General features: G+C 41.5%; 1 protein-coding gene across 1 annotated transcript in view; it reads right to left on the bottom strand.

Annotated features, from left to right (window-relative positions):
• Window positions 1–19,110, bottom strand: part of LOC130185153 (junction plakoglobin-like) — a 146,288-nt gene that overhangs the window by 16,092 nt on the left and 111,086 nt on the right. The window contains 5 exon segments of the mRNA XM_056401460.1: window positions 1,928–2,049; window positions 8,510–8,660; window positions 9,230–9,349; window positions 10,182–10,334; window positions 17,208–17,426. Coding sequence (XP_056257435.1) covers window positions 1,928–2,049; window positions 8,510–8,660; window positions 9,230–9,349; window positions 10,182–10,334; window positions 17,208–17,426 — 765 coding nt within the window.

The following is a 19,110-nucleotide window of genomic DNA, read 5'->3' as shown; positions in this document are numbered from 1 at the left end:
CATAATTTTATTCATTTATGTGTGTATTTCTGGCTTGACAGTGTGTGTGTGTGTGTGTGTGTGTGTGTGTGTGTGTGTGTGTGTGTGTGTGTGAAGAGAGTGAGAGAGAAAGAACCTACTGGGAGCAAGACATAGATTCAGGGAGAGACATGAAAGTGTGTGTGATGAGCTCTGAGAGAAAGAGAAGAGTGTGTGTTTGTGTGTTGTGTGTGTGTGTGTGTGTGTATTGTGTGTGTGTGAACAGTGTGTAGATACAGATCTCTGTCTACAGGCTGCACTGTTAACTTTTCTTCTTCTTCCAAAGTTTTTGTTTTTGTCCTTCTCTTCTTACTTTTAGTGCTTTATTTATCAAATAAAGAACACAGAAGTAAAAGTTATCAAAGTCTCTACACACCTGCGCTTCACCCACACAGGTGTTTTCACCAGTGTGAGTGAGTGGGAGTGTGTGCAGACTGTTTGATTGACAGCAGCTGGCAGGCTGAGCTCCGCAGGGGAACCAGAGACAAAGTAAACACACTTGACCTTCAGCGTATCAGCCACAGTCAGACAGTGTAATATTAACCACACTATATGGACCCCACCAGCACCTGAGTGGAACAAAGTCATATTTGCAGGTGTGTTTAGCTCTTGTTTAATATGCTACAGCTGATTACTTAATTAGTCATCGAGCCTGCAAACCGGTGTTAGCAGTGGCCCTTTCCCCTGTTTGTTTGGTCGCTCTTTCAACAAGCTGCAGGGCGAGACCAGCACTTGTAAGTTAACTGAGAATGAGTCTTTAGCAGAAGAGCTAATGTGGGTTGTTGTTGAGAGTCTAGCTCTTGTGTAGCAGGCTGCTCTCTGCCTATGACAGAATGCTGATGCTACTGCTTCATGATGGTATAGTTGAAAATGAAGCCACTCCCATCTGTACAGATGCAAAACATCGCTGTCCTGAAACCAGAACATACACAATATAGATTTTTCCCTTTGGATTTCTTTGTTGTGGTTGGTTTCATTTCATTTCAGTTGCACTTTAAGGTGCAGCAACTTATTTTGTTTTAAAGACCCTCTGATGAAAATCAAGTGTTTCACCTTGTTAACATCCATGTGATATTTTTATATAATAGCTACGAAACACATGATGAGTGATATAATCATCAACACCAAGACTGAGTGTTTCCACCTTGAACTGCAGTGAACCAATGACAGTCTCATAAAACCAGATTCAGACAGCCAGGGTTTCATATGTCACAAAAGTACGGAACCAATCCTGTCAACTTGTGGTGACGGGGGGCGGGGCTAAATAAACCTGAAACCTTGACAGTACAGAGAGAGAGTTAGCATTAGCACAACCGCTAACACTGTGTCAGCCACTGCCAGTTACAAGCTAACAAATAATATAAGATGCTAACTATGCTAAGTGTTCTGATCCGTCTGCTAGTCTCTGGTTCTGGTCTCAGACTCCTCCTCTGAGTCTGGGTCTGACTGAGGCTCAAACATGTGGCTGAGTCTCTGTTTCCTCCTCTAGCCATCTGTGTAGGACTGAAACCAGTTTAGGGGTGTAGCTGAGACCCCCCCCCGCACATTTTTCCAACCTACCAATGAGGATACTGTGAACGTTACAGAACCAAAGGATACACTGAGTTCCACAGGAAACAAGAACAGTAGGTCTTTTTCTGTCGATTTGAGTTTGAGATCATTTCCAATCTTCACCAGAGCAGTTTTAGTGTCATGTCTTGCTCTGAAACCAGACTGGAGTTAAAATAAACTGCACATGGAGAAGCTTTTCTAGGATTTTTCTAAAAAACAGCTGGTTGCAAACTGGTCTGTGGCTGACGAAGCTCGTTGAGACAAGGTTGCTCTTTTATCGAGTGCGGTTTTGTAGATCTTTGGTATCAGCCACACTCAGACACACACACACACACACACACACACACAGGGTTCTTACCATTTCCCATGCAGCGGGGTCGTGTTTGAAGAGCGAGTGCGTGAGCTCCACCGACACTCTCTTCCTGTAGTCCGAACTCTTGTCCTCCGAAATTCTGAAGAGCACCGCCGCGGCGTAGGTGGCTGCAGGCAGATGGCAACATCAGTCATTTACAAACAACACACTCTATTGTTCTCTCTGAAGCATTACTGAGCAGCTCACCAAATTAGTTCAACTGGTTGAATGCTTGCCGACTGAACCATTGTTGAGTTTTAGGCAAATGAGAAACCGTCTTTCTATGGATGCAGACAGGATATTTCTGCATGCTGTGTCCTACTTTATTACACTGGAGGTGAAACAGGATGAAAAACACTTGAGTCCTTGTATTAACGAGCATTTGAAATTCTAGATACAAAGCCGGAAGACTAGTGGAGAAACATCGTCTTCTGGGCTTTTGAGAATTTTAGATAATATTCAAATCTGTGTCTTTTGTATAAAATTTAAAAAAAAAGTTTCACTCCTCCATTAGGTGATTTTGTTTATGCACTTGCTGCTGACATGTACTCCATTTACCCCCGGCACTGAAAGGAGGTTGGTTGATCGGACTGCAGTCGGATGGTAGTTGACCACATGAAGGTACAGGTGTAAATGCACACTGAGGATGGATTGTGATCCAGTTGACCAAACCACGTCTGGAGGGGGTCAGGGATGCATTGTGACCAATTTGAACACAAGTATAAATGCAATTGCTCTGTCAATCCACTTATAACAACTACATCAGTGGAATGTAACAACATCAAGACGGTTCCAAACCAGTAAGGCAGCAGTTAGTCAGTTATCACACAAAACACTGTTTCTTCCCACACTTCGAAAAGCAGTTGAACACAGCAACACGGCTTCACGTTCTTCCATTCTTCCTCTCTCTTTTTTTTTGTTGTTTAGCTGCTTTTTTTCCTCAACGTGGACACCGGAGACACCATACACATGCATATACATGGACGCTGCATCGGTAGCTTCAGCCCGCTGCTGCAATACGTCAACGCCGCCGCCATATTGGAGCAGGCAGGACTACCCTGTAAACAAATAGGAATAAACGCAGGAGCTGCAGTTTTTCTGGATAAAAGCTCTATAACGTTTATATATCTCAACCGATTTCATGTTCAAGGATTTATGATCTATGTGGATTAAAAATAAAAATTTGGTTTCCAGTTACTTAGAATGGTGATAGTTTAGGCTGTAATCACTGCTTCCCATCAGGAGGAGTGTGTATCAGTGGTAGGTTTACATGAAATTAATAACTTACATAATATTTCACTGTCATAAAGAATTGTTAAAACTAGTGAGTAAAATAAATGAAATAAAGAAAATGAAGTAAGATAGTAAGACATTATGGCAGTCAGTCTTCTCTCTATGTTTTTATCAGTGAAAGGATGAGATGCAACATTATTGATCCCAGAGGGGAAACTCAAGTGTTAAAACCGGATGACATATTTACATAATAGGCTATGCTAGAAAAAGTAAAGTGTAATATGGAATATAAGTGAATGTAGTATAAAGTGAGATGTAGTTATATATAAGTGTAATACAGCAGTATAACATATTATTATTATAATAAATATCCTGAATACAATGAGATGTAACATGAATATATTATAATATTATAGTAGCAGCATAATATTTGATTAGTAAGAGTTAATAGTAAACGTAGTATAAATAGTTTAATTTAGTAAATACGTTGATACACACTCCTCCTTATGGAAAACAGTCATTACAGAATAAACCATCAGGATTCTAAGTAACTGGAGACCAAACTTTTATTTTTACTCTCATAAACCGTTGAACATAAAAACGACTTGTTGAAATCAGTTGAGAGATATAAACGTTACAGAGCTGTTTATCCACAAAAACTGAAGCTCCTCCGTTTACTTGCGCCTGTTTTACAGGCCAGTCTCACCCGGTCCAATGTGGCGGCGACGTTGACGTACGATCCAGCGGCCAACGCACCGTCTACGTGTATATGTCTACGGGAGACGCATTAATACCAGGTGTAAATGTAATCAGGTTCAAATCATAAGAGATACATTTTAATAGCATGGGTGTCAATGGAGTGATTGTGTGTGTGATGATCTACTGTGTGTAACACTGTGTCACGTGTCTTGTCTAATTGTTTAGTTTTATTTTAGATAAAATTAATAATTACATTTCCTCTTCACTGTATCTGTGATGTTAAGTTACCATAAACAAGTGTGAAGTGTTGCGTTGTGCAGCTGTATTGTTGTTTGTTTTCATGCAATAATCTTCTAATTAGAGGAGAAGATTGCAGAGGCGTGTGTGTGGCAGGGCGGCTGTGCAGTTTGCAACACTAGTGTGTGTCGTTGAGAATATAGTGTGTGTATGAAAGAGCATCTCTGTGAGTGTTTTGTTTTCTTCACAGCTGCAGGTATGTGGGTTTATGAATGGCTATTTTATTTGTGTTTTTCTGTAAGTATATTTAATATGTTTAATTTACGAAGTAATTTGCATTTCATTAATCCTTTTACGATGCATTAAATATCTATTTATTTCTATGGACTCTCCCCTGGGACGGTGCAAAGTGTTTATGTCAAAGCAACCCTGGGAGTTATTTTGTTTCTCCATGATTACAGGTGCCATTGTTGATGTTTGGCAGTAAATTGGTCAAAGATAGTCCAGGGGAAGTGTGGTCTTTACTCACACAGTGCAACGCATTGTGAAAAGTCACTTACACTTGCACAAAAATTGCTGCAAATTTTATTGAAAAGCTGCAGCAATTTGAGCTGTTTGGGGTTTGTGAAAATCACACAAAGAATAAGTCATATCTAGTGATATTTACTCTACGCCACCACATCAACACAAATTTCAAACGTGTTGCTCTACATTTCATAGACATCATCAAGACCAGGGCTGCAGATGAAAAGTCTTTTTTTCTTATGAAGGTTCAAACTGGGTGAAATGAGCAGAAGTCTCTGAGCAGCAGCCTTCTACTACTACTTCCTACTTCTCTACATGATAAGGAAAGGAGCTTCAGTGCTTCCTATCTTATCTCCTTTAGCATAGGAAACACTGGACCTTCCTTTACCAAAGGAAAGGCTGAAAGGCCATCCCACAATTCCTTGCTGCAGCAACATTTAAAGCGATGCACCATTGTAGTTTAACCACAGCAGAGCCACATAAATGTAGAAACACCAGAGCAGCTGTTTTATGTTTGTGACTCGATCCCGAACCGATGGAAATCCTTGTCTGATCGACTGAAGCCCAAATCCATAAATATAGATTTATTCTCTTTAAATCCAGTCAGGAGTCATGAGGAACAAGCAGGTTGAATTTATAGTTAACAATATCATTTTCATAACTAAATACTATAGTCTATACATAACTTTTGTTTCACTAAATCCCCTCCCATTGTGTAAAGCACTAAAAATGAATTTTCTCTCCTTAACAAATGTATAGAAATGTAGGACAGGAAATTATAAACTTCTGTCTGAATAGAATTTATATGATCTCTTGTTCAGCTCCTTATTTCTATTGAATTATGATTTTAAGAATTGGAATTATAAGGTTCGATCTGACATTTCTGTCAAAATCGGGCTGTTCACATATTTTGACAACCTCTTAATATTATGTGAGATATTTTTTTGAAGTTGTATGTATTTTTGGACTTCATGATGAGAAAACAAACTCGAAGTCTAACTCAGTTTTATCAGGCTCTACTTCTGAACAAATCAGCACTTAGAATGCACACAAGTCGACCAATCAGGTTCAGCCTCTGTTCAGCCATGGCGAGAAAAAGGGGCAGACGAGACAGAAAACTCAGTGGAGATGAGAAAATGTCCTGTAACATGAGGTTCATGAGAATAAGGACAGCAAGTTCAGTGTTTTTTCAATTGTTTTAGATCTTGCTGAGGAGTTTATTTTCTCCATTAGCATGCTAACGCTAGCCACCTGCTTACAACTGCAGTAGTATAGTGTAATTTCATTGTATGTATTCACTTTGTGTCTTGACAGGTGGCGTGATCGTGATGTCAATATATGCAAATGTAGGTGTACTGGGACCGGCCGGTGATTGGGGCGCAGCTTTCACGGTGGCAGCTGATTGGCTCCTGTCCTGGCCACCAAGATCTAAAGAGGAAGATGGTGCGAGCAAGCAGCTAAGGTTTGATGCTTTGATATTTTACAGAGCTAGTAGGGGTGGACTGCCTGTTTTCTTTCTGAACACTTTTTCTCCTTTTTCTCCGTGAAGTTATAAGTTGCTGATCTCTGTATATAAAAACTCCCGTTCATAAATTCAGCAATTTGTTTTTGTGGCTACTCGGGACTCGGGGAAGATGTGGTGTTCATGTTGTGTCCTGGCCACCCCTAGATGGGACATAACACCACCTAATGCCTCAAAGGTAATGAAAAAGTCCACATTTTAATTGATGGGGTCTTAATTGCATGGATGCTAATTTCATTCCTTCATCCATCTTTTTTTTTCCCCCAAATAAGACAGAGTCATCATCATCAGAGTCAACATTTCTGGTATAAAACAAAACCTAATACTGCCTTTATACTGACCTCTGGCTCCTACATCTAACTGCCCTCTGCACTGGACACAATGTTTAGCACTGACCTTTGAACTTAATCTGCAATGCTTTTTTTGAATAAGAAAATAAATGATTCATCATAAAACAAGAAATAAATGTCATTATTATGTTATAAAACGCATAAAATTAAACTTTCTGATACATGTAGATGCTCCATTACGACACTAATGTTATGTAAGATGAGACAGAACCTTATAATTCAAGCAGAAAGCAAGTTCTCAGGATTACACAGTTCTATCTGCATTTGACAAGTTCCAAAAAACCTTTAGTAATCTGACAGGATTTTGATATTGTACATGTAGAATATATTTAAGGTGTCTGTCATTTTCATGCATGAAAGAGACCTATTTTACGATTTGGAATGCAAAAACTTTGAAGCTCAACATCTCAAAATTGCTCAGAACGCAGATAGAATCATATAATTCCAAGGGGACGACATGCACGTCATATTCACGTGCACAAGCCTGAAGAAGGCTGCACGCATGAGCAGAGTGAAGGAAAAGAGAGAGAGGGCGAAGTGTATGTGTGTGTATGTGCATCTCTGTGCATTATAGTGTATGCATGTGTGTGTGTGTGTGTGTCTTTCAGACCTTTGAAATGCTGATGGGAATGTGTGAATCTGCCTGCAGGGATTTGCTCCCATTCAGACACAAGAACATGAGTGGGGCGTGTGAGGCGGGTGATAAGGTCCGGCTCACAGTCCGTGTTCCTGTTCATCACCGGAGGTGTTGGAGGGAGCTGAAGTCGGGGCTCTGTGCGGTTTCTTTATGGAGCTGCTTTGTGCACGGGGACAGTGTCATGTTGAAAGAGGAAACTACCCACACAAAGGTGGAGAACATCACTGCCTGTAATAACTACGCATTAAGATTTCTCTTCACTGGAACTAATGGACCCAAACCATGAAAACAGACCAGGTAGGACTCATGAGGGATTCTTTCAAAGCGCCCTCCTGCGTTGAACTTTGACCCATATGCTATATGATGTATTGGTCACTAAATTGCTGTATTAAGTAATTTTTTACCAGCCTGTTTAAACATGTAAAAATGGAATGATCTGATTGTGAGATGATGAATTTCTGTGCAGTTTTATCATGTGATGATTAAACTCTGCAGAATGTGTTGAAGCCTGCTCTGTCCAGCAGGTGGCAGTCATGATTCACCCACCGGTATGCCCGATGATGCTGCAGCTGTACACTTACTACCATTACTACCAGTCTTCTAGCAATCAATAAATGGATGAGCAATAATTTATTAAGTTAAAAGAGGATAAAACTGAAAATCCTAATAGTCGGCCCCAAAACAAAAAGAGAAATGCTCTTCAATAACCTGGGGAAACTCGCTCCCTGGATAAAATCTGAGGTTACAAGTCTTGTTTTTATCTTAGATTCACATCTAAGCTTCAAGTCCCAAAAACAACAAGGTGACACAAACATCATCTTTCCATCTGAGAAACAGCTAAAGTTCAGCCTTTTATAAACCAAAAAAAAAAAATGCTGAAAGATTGATTCATGCCTTCATTTCAGGCCGACTTGATTTCTGAAGCTCATTCAAAACTCCGGGCAGGAGAGAGCACATCAGTCCACTCTTAGCTTCTTCTTACATTATAATTGACTTTAAGCTCACTGAGTGTTTTTAACCCTCAGCCTTCAACCAGCTCTGCAATGTTGCTTCACTTTGCTCACAGCTTCTTTTTAATGTGAGAAAGTTGTTTATTATCATTATTATATACATATATATTATTTACTACATTATTTACTTCTTTATGTACAAAAACCTTCAGTACTTTAAATCCCATAAGTTAAAGTAAATAATGAATGAAACCATTATAATCCATATGTTTTAAAGCCCATAAAATGTCATGTATTTCTTTGTGTATTTTTTTTGGTGTTTCCAGATCAGGTAAGTTGATACCTGTGTTAAAATCTTTCTATTGATAATGTATACAGTGAAGATGAGTGTGAACCATCTCTGTGTCATGTGGTCTGTAGGTGTGTGTGACGTACCGATGCCCTCGTTGCTGGAGTGCAGCAGCTCCATGAGCGGTGCTGACGCTCCCTCTGCATCGATCAGCTCTGCAGACTGTTTGTCCAGGGCCAGCTCACACAGGACGCCCGCTGACACCCGCTTCACGTTCTCCACGTAGGAGTACAGCAGCTGGACGCACACACGCGCACACACACACACATATATAGAGAAGCACACACACACAGACCTGTGGTCTTAGTGTTTGGGATAGATTTTCTAACAGCACAGGTTCCTTGTCTGCAGCCACAGTTTGGTTGTTGAACAAACCAGACGCCTTCATTCTTAGAGGGGTCAGGCTGATGCTCTGTTTAGGTTTGGTTGGTTGTATTTGTTTGTTTCTCAGAGGTGTTTGCATGTTCTCTCAGTGTATGCATGGTTTCCTTCAGGTGTCCAAACACATACAGATTACCCTGGAACTGGAGGCTTTAGACTGGGTCAGCCTGTGAGAAGTCCACCTTGTCTAGCTGTGCTTGTAAAGCCTCAGTGAACTTCAAAACTACATTATGTGTTTCTATGTGTTCCGAACGGCTGCACCACACCGATCTCCCTGCTGTGTCTTTTGTGTGTCTTTGTAAGCTCAGAATAATAATTGACACAATTGGCACACATGTTCTGACACTTACTTTGAAGCACAGTGAGGCCTCTAGACTTCAGCCTTAATCTATGATGGACTGGTCAACCTGCCCAGGTGAGCGTACCTGTACAAACAGTGGTATGGTCTGCATGCTGGCGATCTCTCCTCTGTTCATGGGGTCTCTGGCCAGAATGTGAAGAGCTCCTGTGCAGCCCTCGACTATTTCCTCCATACGAACTCCGTCCTGACAACAGAGAAGGAAGGACGGCAGCAGAGAGAAATAAACCAGCTGACTTCTTACCGCCGCTCACACTGTTAACCGGTGTGTGTTCCGTTTTCAACTGCTGGTTTCCGACTACAGAACCTGAAGTTCTGCAGTTTGAAATTATTCTCTTTTATACAGCCAGAGACACACAGGCAAATTGTTTTCAGGTTGTCTGTCCGATTGTACGTCCCCAGGTGTTGCTGACACAATATATCAGCAACACCTTGACAAACGTTCACTGGGACTCAAGGATGAACTGATTAAATGGTGGTCTAAGGTCAAAGTTCAAGGTCACAGTGACATCTCAGAACACTTTTTTTGGCCTTGTGAACGCAATATCTCCAGAACTCTTCAAGGGAATCCCTTCGAGTTTGGCACAAATGTTCACTGGGACTCAAGGATGAACACAAAACAAGTTTTAGTTTTATTGTAGTTATTCTTTGTTAACATTTTTGTGAAGTGGAGAGGAGCATCTAGCCTTATATGGTCACCAATCAATCAATCAATTACACCACTGACCTAATATCCTCCTCTTGAAAAGGAGGTGCTACAGTAAGCAATTTAAAGCTCCATATTTTCCTCTTCTTCTGTGTTTTATTTGAAGTGTTGATGCATTAGAAGATATATTTGTGTTTTTAAGAACCAAAGACTCTCAGTGTAGTTCAACATCTCTCAGGCTTCTCTCTCTGGGCTCTAGTAACACAGATCGGTGAGCCAATCAGAAGAGGGGCTGATGTAATTGTAACCGGTACAATACTTGTTCAGGTGAACAACAACTGTGTGTGTGTGTGTGTGTGTGTGTGCTCCAGACCTGGTATGTCTGCTGCGCTGAAGAGGCGTGTCTCTGCGTGTCCTGGTGGGCCTTCAGCAGCAGGTTGACCAATCGTGGAATAGCACCCGCCTCCCTCAGCGGCGCTTGATTGGCCGGACACAGCGCCAGGTTCCGGATCAGCCCGACCGTGGCCTGAGGAGAGGAGGGAGATCAAAGAGCGTTCTCATCAGGACGTTCCAGGCGATATGTGGGCCAGCTTCTCATGTGGTGCCTCCACACAGCAGCGCCAGCTACTGTTCTCAACACCAGCAAACTGCGCTCATGTTTACCAACCAGTGTGTGAAGCTTCATATCAAAGGAAAACCACAGGGATGAGAGGAAGGAGATCTGAGAGTTCTCTCTGGATGGAGAGCTCAGTCACTGGGCCGACTCCCAGCATCAGCACATTCGGAGTTCAGAGCTGTCTCACTGCTAAACCAGAAAAACTTGCTTTTCAAGCTCTACATGCAGAGTCTGTAACCCTGCAGATATTTTCAGAGGGAGCAGCGTCATGCTGAAATGTGTAAACACATTACCGATGCATGGAAATGTAGAAATCAGGATAAAAAGAAGTTTATGTGAAGGTTTCTAAAAAAGTTTCTGGCCCACAGACTTGTTTTTAGGACCAAAAACTCTCATGTCACCAGCAGCTTTACCCAACATCTGTATGTCAAAAGACCCCAGATCCCGAACCCAGCCTGAGGGCAGATGCATTAAACTGTGTGTACATTCATGACTAAAACCACGTGTACGCACAAAACCAGAAATATTCATACACATTCTCCTCATCAGAATTATGAAGCCGTCATTCACATGGTTCTGCTTTATAAATCTCACTCACTGACACATTGGGCGCATGTGCACGGGCCTCATTTCCACTCCCACAATTAGCCATAAATAGATGAAGACTCTCCCTTAATCCATCAGTTTGTATAAAAACACTGTCTCCACCACAAGTGATCAGACATAGAAGAAAGACGATGGTGAAACTGAGGCTCTTACAGATGGGAGGTAAAAACCTGCACCAGTTTACTTTAGTACAATCACTCTAATGTAAAGTCCTGTTTGACTCTGAACTTCATTTATTGGGACCAGAGTCTTAACGAGGCTCCAGAGGCTCCAACACTGTGATCAGTAAATATTCATATAGTATCAAACAGTTACAGGATGACTCACAGTAAATAATAAGGACATTAAACAACGCTGAAGGAAACATTGAGCACAAACAATTATTTCTGTTTATGAATTCTAAAATATTATTACTGTGGAAACAACAAAACTTGTACTGATAACGACTGCCAGCTCCGTGAAGTTTGTGATTTCATTTCAGGTTAAATCACGTGTCTCGCCTTATTACGTAGTTTCACTTCACTGTGACTTGGATCACTTTGTGTTCACACGGTCAAAGGAATGTGTGAGGTGACACATTCTGTGTTTATGAAGACAAATTTATGAGCGGGAAATAGTGTAAGCATGGTTTTTATGCAGTCGCATCATCTATGCATCTGGACCCTGGACAGATACTGACTAGAAGTGTGTGTGTAATCTCAAGTATCAAACACCGTTTAGGACTGAAAGCTTCAGACGTCTGGTCAGATTCAAAATCATAATGTTGCTTCTGTGTTTAGTGAAAAAGTAAATGGTGTAAGTTAAGGTAGAAGAATGTAATGCCAGACCTGTCATTACACACTGCAGTACTAGTCTAGGTAACCTCTACATTTCTCACTGCATCATAGGATTCTAATATAAAATCATGCACACCTGCTTTACTCTTACTACATTATTCTAATATCCCTTTTAATGAGAAGATAGTAAATCCCAGGTGTCAAATTCACTCAAATAAAGTGTGTGCTGATAACACCATTTGATTCAGATCACAGTTTGTTATGCTGCAATGCTGAGGAAAGAAATAAATGGCATAGGCTTATGTATAGGTTGATAATGAGCATAGCTAGTAGGCTATGTACAGGTTTATCTGTACAGCCGCAATGCCCCATGGGCCAGAACAGACGGCTTCTCCTTCCCCTACACTATAAACAACACGTGTGGCAACTAAATGACTAAAACAAGCTTTATCTTTCTTTGTATTTTTTTCTTTGCCACTATGTCTACAGAGCTCTGCAAGGAACGAGTCCTAAAAGCAGGGAATTAGTTACATCTTATTGCTTCCTGTTCCCTCGTCCTGAACTTTCTAGTTTGTTGAATGGGTTTTTGGTTTGATGACTGAAATACGGTCTGTGATTAACACCAGCTCAAGACATTTTCATGTTTTATTCTACTGCATAAAATACAGCGGTAAATACTCCTGTCCTGACTTCCTGAAGCTTTTACGTCTGTTAAAAAAGGCCGGATGCTAACATGTGTCTAAATGAGACTACAGACTCTGTGCCATAGTCTCATCGTATGTGCAGTTAGCCTACTAGTCTTATTATTATTATTATTATTATTATTATTATATCTGGTCCTGGTCTTGAAGAAGGCTGCTTCAGACCTAAATGAAGGAGAACATTTCAAACATTTAGACAATAAATGTATCACAACTTCCTGTTTCCCTCACTGCTCCCCTCTCTTCACCCCCCCCCCCTCCCCTCCCCCCATAAAGCTCTTTTATAAAGTCACGTTGTCCATTTCGCCATTCCACATCATTAAACACCAATACCTCACTTCATTAATATAATCTGCCTCAGTTGGCAGGGCTGTCTGACTGAGCTGGAGAAGTGTGTGTGTGTGTGTGTGTGTGTGTGTGTGTCCACAGACTAGGTGGAGGAGTTATCCAAGACAAAATGACTTGTGCCTGATTTACCTGCGAGAACAAATGAGTTATGTTTATGCAGCATCTCAACCTCAGATGCTTTGGAGCGTCTGATAAAGACGTTCTATGATGTTGAATTTTAGGCAAGTCACGTTTCTTTAGCATATAATATAAATACGTTTATTTATGTAGCACCATTCAGGTAATTGGCTGTGCTCTACAGGGACAAAGGAAATGTAGGATCCAGAGTTTTTGTGGCTTGACTCACTCTAGGAGTCTGGAGATCTCAACTCTGTCTTCTGTCCTCTGTGCAACAGCAAATAGGTTTTGAAGGAAAAGTGATGCTGCTGGATTTTCATCAACATAATGAGGAAACGTGTTGTTGTTAGTCTCTATGTGTACCCCACCCTTGCCCACTGTCAGCTGGGATTGGCTCCTGAGCCCCTGTGGCCCTCAAAGAATAAGCAGTATGGCCAATGGATGGATGGATCTGATCTAGTAGAACAATATCCACATGTAGAGTCATGGTCTGCCCAGTCAGTCTCTTGACAATCATGTCAATCATATTACGGGCTCATCTTTTAAGATCTACGGTGACCAAGGTTGGAGATGATTATTCGTGCTTTTATTTCTTCTCGTTCTCACATTATTGTAATGCTCTGTTTACCTGTCTCAAACCGTCCAAAATGCAGCTGCTCGGCTTTTAACCAGAAATCACAGAGATCACACATCACACCAGTTTTATTCTCCCGCCACCGGCTCCCAATCCAGTTCAGCATCCATTTTAAAATGCTGGGGCTGCAACGGCCCACAACACTTCCAATAGGAAAAAACGAGATGCAAATTCATAAACGATGCAGATTCAAAAACACATTCGAAAATACAAAGCAAACACAACAAAGGCACAACGACAAAAAGGTCAGTAGGAAGCCAAAACAAATACATTAACAGGAAACACTCGATGCAACAACAAAAACACATGAACCTCAAAAACAAATGCAACAGAAAAATGTGCTGCATATTCAAACAACACAACAGAAGAGCTCCGGGGGGGGAGGGGCCTTGACCATGAGCTTGAACGAGAGGTTCCACTTAGAGCTCCCCTAGAGGCAACATGTGTTTTTGTTGTTGCATCGTTTCTGAATTTGCAGCGTGTTTGCTGTTCATGGTTTTCTTTTGGCTTCCTGCAGCTTTTTTTTTTTTTGCAACACAATCCTGTTGTTGTGTTTGTTTTGTATTTTCATGTGTTTGTGAATCTGCATTGTTTAAGAATTTGCAGCTTGTTCCTCCTGTTGGAAATGTTTGGGGCCGTTGTAGCACGTTAGCCCTTGTCTGTATGGCAGCAAAGACCAAATATCTATCAGCTCCACGTAAACATCAGTATCTGAAAGAGCTTTACATTTTCCTTTGTCTATAACACAACAAAAACAAAGACTGTACAGGGAAAGAGGATGTTTCTGAACTTTATCAGGCGGCTTTTACCCTCTAAATCCAGTTCCTTCTTATTTTGTTGAAACAGAATCTTGGTGTCGTCTTGTGCAAACTGAGGAGCAACTAATCCACTGTCAACTGAGAGATAAAAACAAACACTGAGCCGACAGGTGTTGACTCTGAGGACAGACAGGTGAAACATCTACAGTAGCTGAAACAAGAGGCATCATTGATTTTATGTTAAACAAAACACCACAAAGGTTTTAATAAGATAAGTCATATGAATCATACTGTTAATACAAACTGTTCTTGCTGTGATATTATTTCCATTTCTCTGCTCTACATCCGTCAGCTGTTTATTCTCACCATTAATGTGCATGTGCACGTACGCTGCTGCTCGCAGGTAGAATTAATCAATGAGGTGAAAAACGTGGAAATGTGCAAAATTATGAAATTATGATATGAAAAAAAGTCCACGATTTTATTGAGGTTCCAGTTGTTTTAACAACAACTTAGTGGCTGAAGGTCAAAGGTCAAAGGTCAGTGTGACCTCACGAAACACTTCTTCGCCATAACTCCACACACTGCACAGCAGCTATGACAGAATGTGACCTGAAACCAGTCTGAGTGGAGGAGGCAGACAACCGCCAGGAGGTCATTCTAATTTTTTTTGTTAGTTATTGTGAGAGTTGGATTTCATTTGGGACTCTGGATTCGCAGCCACTTTTTACTGGATTTGTCTCTGCCTCTAAGTAAGACTTTAGTGTTCTTCTTATTTTAAAAAATGGTTGAACTCTCTCAGCCTGGCTTTTGTTTTGTCGGCGCCTGGGTCCAGAGATTTGACATTATAACAGTTGCATATCAATAACTCCACATAACTTCGCAGCTCATCAACACACCAGATATCAGTGTATGAATAGAGAGAAGAGTGAGTCAGTGTGTTTCACAGATAAAAGAACTGGTGCTAAAATGAGTCATAATGACTTTGGTGATCCCCTGAAATATCTCCACATCCAGTGGACGGATTAGGTTTTTTCAGTGTGCACTTCTGACTGTCCTTATGATCCTGTGACTTTTCTTCTAGAGCCACCATGAGGTTGACATGGTATAATGAGGAATGTGACAGCACTTCGTGACATATCACGTTACCTTGACGACGGCATGTTGCATACAGTTGTGGGTTTGGGACTTTTGATTTTACATTTATTTGCTCCCTTTGCGTAAACAAAATAGTAGTAATGATGGATCTGATGAAAGCTGATAGCTGAGCTGATGAGCTGATATATCAATATCACTTGAAGTGTATGCTAACAGTTGCTAACCAAGCATCAACCTCCGGGGCTAAAAAATTAAGCCAACACTGAAGTACCAAAACATGCAGTTCCTCTAATGGCCACTAGAGTCTGGCTCCAACAGTGAGTCAATCCCCACAGACTCCCATGTTAAAATGTCCAACTTTACAGCAGAAATAAACATGTTTACAGCCTGGTACAAAAACAGATTTGGTCTCTAGAGCTAATTTCCTCCTTCATGACACCTGTTTATATAACTCACCTGTTTACATTTTATTAAGACTTAAAGTTATGGAGAATTGAGGGCGTGGCCTCTTTGAGTGAAAGGTGGGTGAGCATATGCTTGTCACAAACTGGAATGCACTGATGTTCCGGGTCCACACACGCCCCTCCTCTTTGCCCATTTTTGGATAAGCCGGAAGTTAGGGTTGGAGTCAGAAACTGCCAAGATGGCGACAGTGGAGCAGCTCACTCTGAGCTTCAAAACAGCTCTTCAGAAACCTGTAGGTGACGGCACGGAGGCTATATCTATCTTACTTACACTGTATGCCGCTAACAGCCATCAGACAGCCCTTTCATTTGGAACAACATTTTGAACTACTGCATTCCTACACATAAGCACACCCAAGGTGCGCACTGTATCATCATCAACATCGCTCAGCCTCTGTCAGTGTTCCTAGCTGCTGCTCCAGACTGAGAGGGTGACAATCCAAATTTACTGCAGGTAATACACTGACTATGCATAACTGCCTCACACAACCCCACGTCAAACAACCCGAACTATCACTTCAGGATGGGAGGATACAGAAACCTTTGACACTGTGGGTTGCAGTTTTGAGCTGAGTACGGTCAGTGTACAGATTAACATTGAAGCATATGTGTGCTGTCTGATGTGTGTGAGATGGGCAGCTGAAAAATGCACCACAAAATTCAATTATTGTGATGTGAAAGTAATTAATAGTGTTGTCAAATGCATCAGTCTAAGTGACTTGTAATTAAAAAGTGTACAGCACATAAATATTGTTCGAGCACACTCCGGGCTCCGAGAATATCTGCAGTCTGCTGTGTGTTGTTCGTCTCTTCCAGCTCAGTGTACTGTGCATTAACAAACCTCCACGGGCTCCTCGCAGCTCTTCAGTCTTGAAGTCTTGATAATTTTACTTGGATTGAACCCAGATCCTGTCAGTCCTGTCAGTCTCTCTCTCTCTCTCTCTCTCTCTCTCTCTCTCTCTCTCTATCTCTCAGTCTCTCCTCCTCACTGAGGAACTAAAACAACCAGCGTCATCTCTTCTCTCTCTTCATCTCTGTCTCTCGTCTGTATGTTTCTCCAGGGACACAGCACGCCAGCGGCTATTGCCACAGCTGAAGTGTTTTGGGAGTGAGGCAAGGTGGGAGTGTGTGTGTCATGGTGTGTGTGTGTGTGTTTGCTTGTCTGGCTGCTCAGCACAGCAGTGCTCAAACTGCAGTGCTGTCTTTTATATCATTGCTTCCCTTCAGTCATCAATGCTATCAACTTCTTTTCCTTTCCCACACAGCAATGCCGTCCCTCACCTTTACCACAGGCCAGTAGTGCGGTTGCCCCAGCAGCTTGACAACAGCAGGGATGCCGTAGTGCAGCCGCACTGCATTCTGGGCCAGCTCGGCATCCTGGTGTCGGGAGGTGAGGTGCCGCAGGGCGCAGACCGCTGGCTCAGCGACGTCCTCCTTCTCCCCAGCACGAAGCACGGCATGGATCAGCGCCTCCACGCCGCCGTACTGGGTCACCAGGGTCTGAGGGAGAACAGGTGGAAGAGGAGAGAGTGGGTTTCCTCATCTGACATGCAGGTGAAGCTTTGTCTGGTGCATGAAAGCCTCTATGAATAATACAGAAATTCCCTTTCTTCACTTTCGTCATTCTTCAAAAGACATGGAGTAGAGAGAAAACAACTATAAATAAAAGGCCAATGTGTGTGTGTGTGTGTGTGTTGTGTGTAGGTGTAGGTGTGTGTGTGTGTCCAAGCTTAAAAACAAGAAAACAAACTGTAAATATCAATATGATATATTGCTTTTGTAAACTGAATTTCCTCGCTGCAGATTGTCTGAGTATCCGAGGCAGCTGAGATCTTTCATTAACTAAATACAAACACACACTCACACACACCCCAGAGATGAAGGCTATGATTTCTTTTATTCTGTGTTGTTTTTGTTAATAAATTCACACATGAAGAACCAGGACCCACTGGATGTAAAATCATGACCAGCTTCTAAAAGCTCTACACGGCACACACACTCGACAGAAACTCCTGTGGCACTAATTCTGCAGGACCCTCTTTCATTAAGGTGTTTTTATATGCACATTAATACAAAATGCATAAATATGCATTCATGAATTAGTTGGAGAACACAGCAGAAAGATAATATGGATAATTTCAAGAGGATTCTCAGCAAACCTGCTGCGGGACAGTTTGTATAGGCAGGTGTGAAGCTGTCAATCAAACCCACATGGACTGAGACCATCCAGAAAAGGTGGGTCTGTTTACATCAAAGCAGTTTGTGTTTGTAGATATGTGATTTTAGCAGAATTCAAAATGCTAAACGTATACGTGCTGATAGTGACACGACGACGTCACCGTGGGAGCACAGCTCTGATCGATCAGGTTTATCTATCACGTTTATCACACAAGACTGTCCTGGTGCTACCTGTCCATCATTATTTATGAAGCATGAAGTCACACTGACACTTGTAACAACACAAAGAACAAAAATATCCAGCAGCCGCGGGATAAATCCTCACTCAACAGTATGTCATGTGGTTCACTCCATGTATTTAGATGAAAATGGTGTTTTTATTTTTGTGACTGTCAGTCAGAGCTGGAGGCATTTTGTTTTCAGGTTGTCCGTCTGTTCAGCCCATTCACATGGACATGATCTCTCTATCTAACGCATCGACAGGACTTCTTTAAATTCGGCACAAACATTCACTTGGATTCAATGATGAATTAGATGATTAGACTTTGGTGGTCAAAGGTCAAACCTCAAGCTCAGTGTGACCTCACAAAACACCAATTATGACAAGATTGAACACAAATGTTTAATATTTTCTATGACTCTGGATAAACAGGGATGTGATCTGAAACTAGTCCGAGTGGAGGAGGCAGACAATAATGTTATTTATCAAATATTTCAGTTTTTCAGTTCTCTAGAATGAACACTATTTCCCATGAGCCCCAAACATTGTGGGCTAAACAAACAACAACAACAGAAGAAGCCACTGGTGATTGGAGTGTCTGTAGTTAGTTCAGACGTGTATAATTAAAGATGTTCTCAACTTGTGTATCAGCCAATACAATTTCATTAAAACATTGTTTTTAACTGCTGTAAACCACTGAGCCTGTATGGATGTGATATGACAGCTGCTGTTGTATGGATCAGCTTAAACCCTTTGTAAAACATGGACAGATACATGAATGCCACA

Source organism: Seriola aureovittata, chromosome 17, assembly GCF_021018895.1.
Source record: "Seriola aureovittata isolate HTS-2021-v1 ecotype China chromosome 17, ASM2101889v1, whole genome shotgun sequence".
Lineage (NCBI taxonomy): Eukaryota > Metazoa > Chordata > Actinopteri > Carangiformes > Carangidae > Seriola > Seriola aureovittata.
Note: the sequence above shows the minus strand (reverse complement) of the source record. Positions and strands in the feature narration are given on the sequence as shown.